This window comes from Phyllobates terribilis, unplaced genomic scaffold (genome assembly GCF_046119375.1).
Source record: "Phyllobates terribilis strain yellow unplaced genomic scaffold, ASM4611937v1 Scaffold_1__5_contigs__length_1240528914, whole genome shotgun sequence".
Classification (NCBI taxonomy): domain Eukaryota; kingdom Metazoa; phylum Chordata; class Amphibia; order Anura; family Dendrobatidae; genus Phyllobates; species Phyllobates terribilis.
In genome coordinates, this window is record NW_027362761.1 from 232,438,361 (window position 1) to 232,451,962 (window position 13,602).

General features: G+C 47.4%; 1 protein-coding gene across 1 annotated transcript in view; it reads left to right on the forward strand.

The window, feature by feature from the left end:
• The window catches only part of IPO4 (importin 4), a 200,623-nt gene that overhangs the window by 90,804 nt on the left and 96,217 nt on the right, over positions 1 to 13,602 (forward strand). Inside the window, exons 18-21 of the mRNA XM_073671034.1 lie at positions 219 to 330; positions 595 to 701; positions 2,379 to 2,456; positions 8,965 to 9,022. Coding sequence (XP_073527135.1) covers positions 219 to 330; positions 595 to 701; positions 2,379 to 2,456; positions 8,965 to 9,022 — 355 coding nt within the window. The remainder of the gene's footprint in view (positions 1 to 218; positions 331 to 594; positions 702 to 2,378; positions 2,457 to 8,964; positions 9,023 to 13,602) is intronic.

A 13,602-nucleotide genomic window follows, 5' to 3' on the forward strand; every position in this document is an offset into this window, starting at 1 on the left:
AGTGCCCAAGTGATTTTATTTATTTCATTTTTAGCCATTTCACTTCACTTGGAACTTTTTTTTCTTGTTTTTTTTTTTCCAATACTACAGTATATGGAAAAGGTGAATGGTGCCATTCAAAATTGCAACTGGTTCCACAAAAAACAAAGTGCAAGAACAGAAAACCACCCAGTCATGAAGGGGTTAAAGTATTGCATTTGTAATTTGTTTTGTTACAGTTATAGCCTGTTTGCCGCTCTTTCTGGAGTTATGGAACATAACCTTTCTCATCATCTGGAAAAAATTACAACTTTGATGCTGCTATCTCTAAAGTCAAGGGAAGGAATAGTGGTAAGTTTCAATTAGAAGAACTGCTTACATGTGTCTGCAGATCCATATGATTGCATCTTGGAGCAGGTATTACTGCCCCAACACCTAGAACCCCTGTGGTTCCACTGAACTGAGGGTAGATTACCATGAAACCCTATCAGCTGCCTCCTCCTACTGCTGCTACCCTCTGCGAAAGCAGCATGATTCACTGCAAAGGTTTCTGCACATAACACTTGTGTGCACCTAGACTAAATCCATTTTTTATTTACTCCTTTATTACCAAAGATCCAATATCATGAGAATCGCTCCTTCGTGTTGTTTGATGATGAAACAGATGAAGAGGATGTTGTCCTTCACGATGAAGATGACGATGGAGATCCCGACATTGAAGGGTATTCTGCATTTACTTGTTTATAGGGAACCTATAAGTTAATTCATGCTTCTCAAATCATAGGCGGCACAATTGCAGCCAGGTATATTTTTTTCTTGAATCACTCTAGCATTTTAGAGAAACTACTATTTGAAGATCTTTTAGATCTTTTTCCAGCAGTGCTCCAAGTGATTATTATTATTATTTGTTATTATAGCGCCATTTATTCCATGGCACTTTACATGTGAAAAAGGGGTATAATACAAGAACAATTACAATAATCTTGAACACAATGTGACAGCGACTGGTACAGGAGGAGCGAGGACAAGTCTCTCTCTATGTACACACTTGGGAGAGACCTGATAATCAACTAGTGTGGTGCTGGGAGAAGCTGCTGGGAAAAGATGTTCAGAATATGCATCGGACCGTTTTAGAGAAAACTATTCCGGAATCCATTTGTGCAGCCAGGTTTCTAATTCATGCTGCCCATGGTTTGGGCCCCATGAATCAGCTAGCAGATTCCCTTTAAAAGGAAACCAGTCACCAGGTTTTTGCCACTTAATCTGAGAGCAGCATAAAGAAGACACAGAGACCCTCATTTCAGCAATTTGTCACTTACTGGGCTGCTTGCAGTAGTTTTGATAAAATTACAGTTTTATCATCAGAAGATTATCACTAGAGGACTAGTGAACCTGCTGACACGTAGTCCTCCATATTCGTGAGCTCTGTATAAACCTGCCCCACCACTGATTGGCAGCTTTCTGCCTATGCACAGTGTGCACAGAAAGCTGTCAATCCATTGTATGGGCGAGTTTATACAGAGCTTATTATTCAGCGAACTCCGAGAACTGTTAGATGTGCATCAGAGAAAACAGTTATTTTGTCAAAATCACAACAAGCAGACCAATAACACATCTCTGCAATCAGTGTCTTTGCCCCTACATCATTCTGCTTTCAGTTAGGTAACAAACGCCAGATGACAAATTCCCTTTAAAGCAAGGATCTCTCATAGTGGCAGAAAATGGAAAATGTAGCTTTTTTTAATCATTTTAGTATTGCTCAGAAAACTTTTGTTATATATAATATTGTATTGTATGTATATTCCCGTTTTGTATCGCTTACTGGGCTGCTTGCTGTAATTTTGGTAAGATCATTGTTTTATGTGCTGCCGATCGCCCAGCTACCTGAATGTTTATCTCTATGTAACTCAGCCCACACCACTGATTGTCAGCTTTCTGCTCATGCCAATCAGTGGTGGTGGCGGGGTTATATGGCGCTCATGAATATTCTGGACTACATAGCAGCAGGTTTACTAGTCCACTAATGATCATCTCCTGCTGGTAAAACAGTGATTTTTATCAAAACTATACTAAGCAGCCCAATAAATGACACATTGCTGGAATCTGTCTCTCTGCCCCTACATCAAGCTGCTCTCAGATTAGGTGGCAAAAACCTGGTGATACATTCCCTCTAATTGCTCCCTGGATACAGTATCTTTTCATCATGTTGTTATTCTTATCTAATGATGTTGAGCAGATACTAAACAATTAGTTGTTGCTCGGTTATAGCAAACACGGATTGCAATAAAAAAAATGGTTTATTTGTTTACCAGTAGACTTGAGTTCCTTTATCTTTTAGAAATGGATATGACATGAAGTGCACGCTGCCTTATTATGATGTATTTATTATGTGTCTGCAGTTTTATTGTGGAGAATGTCTTTGTTGATGAGAAAGAAGAGGCATGCTCATCTCTAGGAAGGATAGCAATTCATGCCAGGTAACATTTAATTTTCCTTCACTTACTTTTCTCCTTCCTTCTTTCCCTTCTTAGTACATGGTATATCATTTCTTTCCTTCAACCCTCAGAAAATTCTTTCAGAAAGTCTTTATTTAATGACTAAGATTAATGTTATTTTTTTTTCTTCCCTTCATTTTATTTTTATTTATGTTTACCTACTTGACCTCTGTCTCTTCTTCTAATTTTCTGGTTTGTATTACTTACTCTGTCGCCTCATTGGGGGACACAGGACCATGGGGTGTTATGCTGCTGTCCACTAGGAGGCGACACTATGCTAAATCTGAAAGGCTATGTGCCCACGATGCAGAAATGAAGCAGAAAATTTCTGCAGCATTTCTGCATCTCCCTGGCAGAAAAAACGCATGCAGATTGTGCATGCGTTTTTCCTGCAGAATACATGCGGATACACATGCGGATTCACATGCGTTTCCGCATGGAGATTGACAAGCGCTTTCCAGGCGATAGCATCACTTGGAAAGTGCTTGACTACTAGGTCACACTGTATAAATCCATGCAAACGGCATGGATTTATACAGTGTGAACCGTAAAGATTAAAACAAATAAAGCTATACTCACCCCCGAGGCCCCGGCGTGGCTGCAGCGCTCGTTCCTGTCTGGTTCCCGGCTGCCGGCATATCGCGAGACAGAGCGGTGAAGGGCCTGCGGTCACATGACTGTGACGTCACCGCAGGTCCTTAAGCGATGCTGGCATTCAGAGAGAAGCCTTCGGAAAGGTGAGTATAAACTTTATTTGTTATTTTATTCTTTTTTTACAGGTAGAATGGTACCCAGGTCTGGATGAGAGTCTCCTCTCCTCCAGAACTGGGTACCACCCGCACATAGAGACGCATAGAAGCCGCTTGTAAAAAATGTACAGTCGCGGTTTCTATGCGTCTCAATGCAAGTCAATGGCGGGAGTTCCGCTGCGCTTCCGCAAAATTAAATGACATGCTGCGGATTTTTGTACGCAGCATAAACGCTGTGGAAAAATCCGCAGCATGTGCATAGAACATGCGGAATCCCCTTGGGGACCATGGGGTGCAGATTACCTAGCGTTTCACAAGCGTTTCCGCTGCGGAAATTCCGCAGCATAAACGCTTGAAAAACGCTACGTGGGCACACAGCCAAAAAGATTAAGGCTATGTGCCCACGATGCAGAAATGAAGCAGAAAATTTCTGCAGCATTTCTGCATCTCCCTGGCAGAAAAAACGCATGCAGATTGTGCATGTGTTTTTCCTGCAGAATACATGCGGATTCACACGCGTACCCACATGCGTTAACGCATGTGTTTCCGCATGCGGACTGACAAGCACTTTCCAGGCGATAGCATCACTTGGAAAGTGCTTGACAACTAGGTCACACTGTATAAATCCATGCAAACGGCATGGATTTATACAGTGTGACCATAAAAATAAAAAAAAATAAAGCTATACTCACCCCCGATGCCCCGGCGTGTGCTGCAGCGCTCTTCCTGGCTTCTTCCGGGTTGCCGGCACATCGCGAGACAGCCTGCGGTCACATGACCGCGACGTCATCTCAGGTCCTGGAAGGAGAAGCGCTGCCGGCAAGCAGAGAGAAGCCGCCGGACAGGTGAATATAAACTTTATTTTTGATTTTATTCTTTTTTTACAGGTACAATGGTATCCAGGTCTGGAGGAGAGTCTCCTCTCCTCCAGAACTGGGTACCATCCGCACATAGAGACGCATAAAATCCGCTTGTACAAATGTACAGACACGGATTCTATGCGTCTCAATGCAAGTCAATGGCGGCGCTTCCGCTGCTCTTCCGCAAAATTAATGAACATGCTGCGGATTTATTTGCGCTGCAGAAACGCTGCGGAAAAATCCGCAGAATGTGCATTGACATTGCGGAATGCCATTGGGGACCATGGGGTGCAGATTACCATGCGATTTGATGCGTTTCCGCTGCGGAAATTCCGCAGCATAAACGCATGAAAAACGCATCGTGTGCACGCAGCCTAACTGTGGCTCCTCCTCTGCAGTATACACCCCTGGATGGCGTCAGCCTTCTCCAGTTTTTGCTTAGTGTCGCATAGGAGGCACACCTAAAGATTTTTACTCAGATTTTTTTCCGACGGAATTACAGATGAAGATAAGTGGGTCTCCTGCGAGACTCCCGGCATGGCTCCTTCCTCTGCCCCCTTTTATGGGGTGCACAGTTGAAGTCGAGACGTCTACTTACCATGTCGCTCCTTCCCCAGCCCCTCGGGTGCTGGTTCGAAGTCGAGACCGCCCTCCTTCCCCAATTCCTTTTGGTCTCTGGGTTGAGGTCGAGGCGAGGATAACAGCCCCCTGATGGTGACAGCAGCACCCTCCCTAATCCCCCTCTGGGGGGTATTAGGTTGAGACGCCTCAGGTAGGGCCTGTGCAGGCATCCGCAGCTCCCAGTAGCTGACACTCTGCACCGAGTCCAGGAATCCCAGCCCTGCTGCGGACTCCTGTTGGGGCCGGGGGAGAGTGCAAGGCAGACATGGCATACATAGATACAGGCCTTCCCAGCCCTGTCTCTTTGCTGGCACCAGCGCTATGGTACCTCAGGGGGACCCTTTAAGGGCCCCCCCTTACACTAATACCCCCACCGCCATTACTGCCGTTAAAACCGGGGGGGGGGGAGTCACCAAACAGTGGACAGATCCACCTGAAGTGGATCTCCCAGTCTCCAGACTAGCAGCACAGACACTCCTTTCACTGCCAGATAGCTTAACCCTCAGGGACACAGCAGACCGGCAGGTGGAACGCATGGCTTGTTCAATTTTCGAGGCCGCAGGGGCCTCCCTGGCTCCCGTGTTCACCTCAGTTTGGGCTGCCAAGGCCATCTTGGCCTGGGCCCAAAATTTTCAAACTGGCCTACAAGCATCTACCCCTGAACTGTCGGACCAAGCGGCCCAAATAGCAGTTGTAGCAGATTACATGCTCCATGCAGCTCTGGATTCTGCAAGGGGTGCAGCGGGGATAGCATCAAACGCCATCACGATTTGTCGTATCCTCTGGCTGCGGGAATGGAAAGCAGATACAGCCTCAAAGAAGTCCCTCACACACCTCCCATACCTCAGTGGTCATCTTTTCGGTGAACAGTTGGACACAATGATATCCAACGCCACCGGGGGTAAGAGTACCTCTCTCTCCCAACTGAAGCCCAAACACACTTACAAAAAGCGCAATCAAGCACGATTCCGATCCTTTCGGAACTCTTCCGGCTGGTCCGTCTCCCGACCAGCACAAAATAACAACCGCACTCCACGCAGGGACAACTCGCGGTCGACGCAAAAGTCGGACAAGACCTGGCAATCAAGGGCAGGCCAGTCAAAATTTAAAGGAGGAAAATCTCGCATTTCCTCCTCATCATGACTCACGGACTCCGGAAGACACCCCACCTGTAGGCGGCCGTCTTTCGCTCTTTCACCAAGTCTGGCTGCCTATTACAGAAGACAGGTGAGTCAGGGAACTAGTGTCTTCAGGATACAAGATAGAGTTCACTTCCAACCCGCCAAACAGATTCTTTCTGTCTGTTCCCCCAAAACCGCCAGCCAAGGCTCTTGTCTTCGACCACGCGGTCTCCTCGCTTCTTCAAGCAGGAGTCATAGTACCGGTCCCCACGGCCGAGCGCTTCCAAGGGTTCTACTCACATTTATTCGTAGTCCCCAAAAAAGGAGGCAGTGTACGGCCCATACTGGACCTAAAACAGCTCAGCAAATATGTACGGGTACGTCATTTTCGCATGGAATCCCTTCGGTCCATCATTGCGTCCATGGAGAAAGGAGAATTTCTCGCCTCGATAACATTCAAGACGCATACCTGCATATACCAATTGCGTCCTCCCATCAGAGATTTCTCAGGTTCGCAATCGACCAGGAACACTACCAGTTCGTGGCTCTCCCGTTTGGACTCGCCACGGCTCCCATAGTGTTTACCAAAGTCATGGCAGTCACCATGGACGTCCTGCACTCCAGAGGCTTAATAGTCGTTCCATATCTGGACAATCTCCTCATCAAGGCTTCCACCTTCAGGGACTGCGAACTCAGCGTCTCAATCACAATCGACATTCTGACTCGCCTGGACTGGTTAGTCAACCTACAAAAGTCATCACCAACCCGAGTCAGTCTCTGACCTTCCTGGGAATGTTATTCAACACCCTCAAGGGTCTAGTACTCCTTCCCAAGGACAAGGCACTGCCTCTCCGTTTAGGAGTCCGTACCCTACTTCGCAAACCCCCTCGTTCTCTCCGGTTTGCCATGAGAGTCCTTGGCAGGATGGTGGCGGCAATAGAAGCGGTCCCATTTGCCCAGCTTCACCTCAGGCCTCTCCAACTAGCCATCCTCAAGTCATGGGACAGGAACCCTTTTTTTCTCGACAGGGAGTTTCAATTGACGTCGTCAACCAGGAGGTCCCTGCACTGGTGGCTCAAGCCAACCTCACTAACAAAGGGGAAATCCTTTCTCACAGGTCAATGGAAGGTTCTGACCACCGACGCGAGCCTGACGGGTTAGGGTGCGGTACACCTACACCACAGAGCACAGGGCATGTGGTCCCCAGCAGAAGTGACCATGCCCATCAACATCTTGGAAATTCCTGGCGGTGAGAGCCTTCCATCACTTACTGGCAGCCTCTCACATCAGAGTACAGTCGGACAATGCCACGGCTGTGGCATATGTAAATCACCAAGGGGGGACCCGCAGTGCCCAGGCGATGCGAGAAGTGACACACATTCTCCACTGGGCGGAAGACACAGGTTCGGTTCTCTCTGCGGTCCACATTCCAGGTGTGGGCAACTGGGAAGCAGACTTCCTCAGCCGGCAAGGAATGGACTCGGGAGAGTGGTCTCTCCATCCCGAAGTTTTTCGCCAGATCTGCCATCGCTGGGGGACTCCGGATGTGGACCTAATGGCATCTCACTACAATGCCAAAGTCTCCAACTTCATGGCCAGAACACACGACCCGCGGTCGCTAGGAGCGGACGCCCTGGTTCAGGACTGGACCCAGTTCCAGCTCCTGTACATTTTTCCACCTCTCCCCCTGATATCCAGAGTGGTGAGGAAGATCAAGCAAGAGGGAGTTCCAACCATCCTAAATGCACCAGACTGGCCCAGACGTACGTGGTACGCCGACATCGTGCAGCTCACAGCAGACGTTCCCTGGCATCTCCCCGACCGCCCGGATCTTGTGTCACAAGGCCTGTTATACCACCAGAACTCAGGGGCCCTCAATTTGACGGCATGGCCATTGAGACCTGGGTTTTAACCCAGTCAGGGTTCTCGCCTGACGTCATTGGAACCATGATCTGAGCACGGAAGCCAAGCTCTGCAAAGATTTATTACCGTACCTGGAAAGTGTCAGTCTCCCTTTCTTGTCTTCCATCAGTGCAAGGCGGTCCTCAGACCGGTACCTTCCTTCCTACCGAAGGTGATCTCTTTCCACATCAATGAGGACATTGTGTTACCATCTTTCTGCCCGGCTCCAGCGCATGCGCTTGAGAAGTCTCTTCATAAACTGGACCTTGTTAGAGCTCTACGCGTTTACCTTACAAGAACGGCTCCCTTTCAGCTTACGGACTCCTTGTTTGTCATTCCTGAGGGTCGCCGCAAGGGGTCTCTCCGCTTCCAAGTCGACCATCGCCCGTTGGATACGTTCGGCCATTTTGGAGGCATATCGGGTCTGAGATAGGCCTCCTCCGGGGGTAAAGGCCCACTCTGCTCGGACGGTGGGTGCCTCCTGGGCTGTTGGCCACCAGGCTTCCGCGTCTCAAATCTGCAAGGCCTCAACCTGGTCTTCCCTTCACACCTTTACGAGGTTTTACAGAATCCACACTTATGCCTCGGCTGATTCCAGCCTAGGACGGAAGGTTCTGCAAGCGGCGGTTGCCTGCCGTCCGACCTAGTCCGTGGCTATCTATTGTTCTCCCACCCTAGGGACTGCTTTTGGACGTCCCATGGTTACCTTTGTCCCCAAATGAAGCGATAAAGAAAGAGGGATCTTTGGTACTCATCGTAAAATCTCTTTCTTGGAGCCTTCATTGGGGGGGACAGCACCCTCCCTGGCTTTATGCATATGATGGGCCATTGTGCCCCTGTTGGACATGTACATAGTTACTCTTTGTTTGGTTCCTCCTACTGCTTTTGTCACTAACTGATGAGCTTGGTGCCTGTCGGTGGGTGTATACTGCCGAGGAGGAGCCATTTTCTTTTTTTTGCCTAGTGTCAGCCTCCTAGCGACAGCAGCGTACACCCATGGTTACCTGTGTTCCCCAATGAAGGCTCCAAGAAGGAGATTTTACTGTGAGTACCAAAAATACCTCTCTTTCATTTTTGGTCTATTTATTCAAATTCTTGTATTTTCTCACTGTCTTCATCTTTTTCTATGCATTATAATTCCTTTCTTATACAATTTTTATATTTTGATACTTTACCTCCAACAATACAATTTATTTTCTCCTTTTTTTTTACATTTTGCTTTAAATTTTTCCTTCAGCTCTTCATTTTTCCCTTATCTTGACTCATGCTTCCAGGAAGTATTTGAACACATTGAGGTAAGAGTGAACTATGGCAAGGGATGAAAATTTTGTTCTTTATGATACTTAAAGTAGCAAGTTGTTAATTTACTTATCTACTGTGTATATAACATATCTGAGGTTATGTGCACGTTAACTATTTGTTCTGCATCAGAAACGCTTTTGCAGGAAAAATGCTGCATAAAAACGTGTTTTTGCGTACGTTTTTATTGCTATTTTTATTGTTTTTTTTCCCAGTCATTAGAATGGGTGAAAAACACTGCAAAAACGCTGAAAGAGTTTATTTGCTGCATATTTGAAAGAGCTTCAAATCTGCCAGGAAAAAAGTAAGCTGCATAATTATAGGTTATAGACTAGATGGTGGCCCGATTCGAACGCATCGGGTATTCTAGAATATGTATGCGGCCGACCGGGCGCAATCAGCAGAACATTGTTTAAATTTGGCGTCAAAATCGCTGATTGGTTGCGGCCTGCAACCGCGGCCAATCAGCAGAGCGGTGTTTAAATTTGGCGCCAATATCGCTGATTGGTCGCGGCTGGCGGTCGCGACCAATCAGCAGAGCGGTGTTTAAATCAGCGATATTGGCGCCAAATTTAAACACCGCTCTGCTGATTGGTCGCGGCCTCTTGGCGCAAGATATAAACACCGCCGGCCGCGACCAATCAGCGAACCGTATTGGTGAGGAGCGGGGAGCTGAATCGTATTAGTGAGGAACGGGGAGCGCCGCTGCCTGTGCGGATACTTCCACTCCGAGAAGCCGGGAGATGAGCGACTGCTCGCAGCAGAAGTATCCCGACCCGCAGCGCCGCTCCCCGGTCCTCCCTTCACACCCTAGCCGCTGATGTCCCCACAGTATCCGCATAGTGTTACAAAGGTCCGGACATTTGTGTGAAAAATCGCTGATTGGTCCTGGCGCTGCCCGCGACCAATCACCGATTTGGGCGCCAAATTTAAATATCGGCCGCGACCAATCACCGATCTTGGCTCCACATTTAAACACCGCTGTGCTGATTGGTCGCGGCCGATATTTGAATTTGGCGCCCAAATCGGCGATTGGTCGCGGGCAGCGCCAGCGACCAATCAGCGATTTTTAACACAAATGTCTGGACCTTTGTAACACCATGCGGATACTGTGGGGACATCAGCGGCTAGGGAGTGAAGGGAGGACCGGGGAGCGGCGCTGCGAGTCCGGATGCTTCTGCTGCGAGCGCCCGCTCATGTCCCTGGTTCTTGCAGCGGAAGTATCCGGACAGGCAGCGGCGCTGACATCCAATTGGTCGCGGACGCTATTTAAAATTGCCGCACAAATCGGTGATTGGTCGCTGTCTTGGCCCGCGACCAATGACTGATCTTGGCGCCAAAGTTAAACACTATTGTGCTGATTGGTCGCGGACGCTGACCGCGACCAATGACCGATTTGGGCGCCAAATTTAAATATCGGCCGCAACCAATCACCGATTTGGGCGCCAAATTTATATATCGGCCGCGACCAATCACCGATCTTGGCTCCACATTTATACACCGCTGTGGTGATTGGTCGCGGCCGATATTTAAATTTGGCGCCCAAATCGGTGATTGGTCGTGGGCAGCGTCGGCGACCAATCAGCACAATAGTGTTTAAGTTTTGCGCTAAGATCATTGATTGGTCGGGTCCGAAGACCGCGACCAATCATCGAATCGTCTTGATGAGGACCGGGGAGCGCCGCTGCCTGTGCGGATACTTCCGCTGCGAGAACCCGGGACATAGCGGGCGCTCGCAGCAGAAGTATCCCAACCTGCAGCGCCGCTCCCCGGTCCTCCTTTCCGCATGGAGGTCAGCGACGCCGGCGGTCCATCCGCTGCTACCGGCCGGGAGATGAGCGCCTCGCGCAGCTCATCTCCCGACTGCATCTCCGTCCCGCAGATGGGTCCGACAGTCGGGTTCCTTCTGCTGTTGCCGGCCGGGAGATGAGCGCCTCGCGCCGGTTATCTCCCGGCTGCATCGCCGCTCAGCTCCGTCCCGCAGATGAGCCGCTAACGGCCGCCATCTTTTTTTAGAAATCCCCCGGCGCTGATTGGCCGCTGCCGGACCAGTGAGCGACGCGGGATTTCCTGGACAGACAGACAGACAGACTCACACAGACAGACAGACTCACACAGACAGACAGACTCACACAGACAGACAGACTCACACAGACAGACAGACTCACACAGACAGACAGACTCACACAGACAGACAGACTCACACAGACAGACAGACTCACAGACTCACTCACACAGACAGACAGACAGACTCACTCACACAGACAGACAGACAGACTCACTCACACAGACAGACAGACAGACAGACAGACTCACTCACACAGACAGACAGACGGGATAAGACGATTATATATATAGATAATTTAGTGCTAGAAAATGTATAATTGGTGGAGAAAGGTTGAACTTTATGAACCTAGGTCTTTTTTTCAACCTATATAACTATGTATGCCCGAGACTTCAGGAATCTCATTCAATTTGCTGGTACTATGCAATGCTTCGTTTTTTGTGACAAAAACTGCGTGAAAATGTGACAAAAAACGCAGCAAATACGTGTGCACATATCCTTATTAGTGTTCAAATATGTTAGGATAAGAGTAAGGGTATGTTCACATGTTGAGTTGGCGGGAAAAGTGCTACGTACAATACATGCATTTTTACTTGCATTTTTTCCCCAGTCATTTGAGTTTGTGAAAAATGCTGAAATGATTGACATGCTGCAAAATCTGCAAGGGAAAGAATAAGCATGAGGTTTCAGAAATCTCACCTCATTCTCTTTGCTGGTACTGTAAAATGCTGCATTTTTTCCCCAGCAAAAGCTTGAAAGAAAAAGGAAGTTATCACCTACCCACAGGATTAAAAAACATAAAACAAGGCCATCACATCTATTATATTCAGTTAATATGCAGGTTCACAAATATGCTGTGACCAATGTACAAACACACACATATATTTATCTATCTCTGTGTGTGTGTGTATGTATGTGTATATATATATATATATATATATATATATATATATACAGTACAGACCAAAAGTTTGGACACACCTTCTCATTTAAAGATTTTTCTGTATTTTCATGACTATGAAAATTGTACATTCACACTGAAGGCATCAAAACTATGAATTAACACATGTAGAATTATATACTTAACAAAAAAGTGTGAAACAACTGAAAATATGTCTGATATTCTAGGTTCTTCAAAGTAGCCACCTTTTGCTTTGATGACTGCTTTGCACATCCTTGGCATTCTCTTGATGAGCTTCAAGAGGTAGTCGTCACCGGAAATGGTTTTCACTTCACAGGTGTGCCCTGTCAGGTTTAATAGCACTTGTTGGCCCTTTTGCCTTCACTCTGCGGTCCAGCTCACCCCAAACCATCTTGATTGGGTTCAGGTCTGGTGACTGTGGAGGCCAGGTCATCTGGCGTAGCACCCCATCACTCTCCTTCTTGGTCAAATAGCCCTTACACAGCCTGGAGGTGTGTTTGGGGTCATTGTCCTGTTGAAAAATAAATGATTGTCCAACAAAACCCAAACTGGATGGAATAGCATGCCGCTGCAAGATGCTGTGGTAGCTATGCTGGTTCAGTATGCCTTCAATTTTGAATAAATCCCCAACAGTGTCACCAGCAAAGCACCCCCACATCATCACACCTCCTCCTCCATGCTTGACGGTGGGAACCAGGCAAGTAGAGTCCATCCGTTCACCTTTTCTGCGTCGCACAAAGACACGGTGGTTGGCTCCAAAGATCTCACATTTGGACTCATCAGACCAAAGCACAGATTTCCACTGGTCTAATGTCCATTCCTTGTGTTCTTTAGCCCAAACAAGTCTCTTCTGCTTGTTGCCTGTCCTTAGCAGTGGTTTCCTAGCAGCTATTTTACCATGAAGGCTTGCTGCACAAACTCTCCTCTTAACAGCTGTTGAAGAGATGTGTCTGCTGCTAGAACTCTGTGTGACATTGACCTGGTCTCTAATCTGAGCTGCTGTTAACCTGCGATTTCTGAGGCTGGTGACTCGGATAAACTTATCCTCAGAAGCAGAGGTGACTCTTAGTCTTCCTTTCCTGGGGGGGTACTCATGTGAGTCAGTTTCTTTGTAGCGCTTGATGGTTTTTGCAACTGCACTTGGGGACACTTTCAAAGTTTTCCCAATATTTCGCACTGACTGACCTTCATTTCTTAAAGTAATGATGGCCACTCGTTTTTCTTTACTTAGCTGTTTTTTTCTTGCCATAATTCAATTTCTAACAGTCTATTCAGTAGGACTATCAGCTGTGTATCCACCAGACTTCTGCACAACACAACTGATGGTCCCAACCCCATTTATAAGGCAAGAAATCCCACTTATTGAACCTGACAGGGCACACCTGTGAAGTGAAAACCATTTCCGGTGACCACCTCTTGAAGCTCATCAAGAGAATGCCAAGAGTGTGCAAAGCAGTCATCAAAGCAAAAGGTGGCTACTTTGAAGAACCTAGAATATAAGACATATTTTCAGTTGTTTCACACTTTTTTGTTAAGTATATAATTCCACATGTGTTATAGTTTTGATGCCTTCAGTGTGAATGTACAAT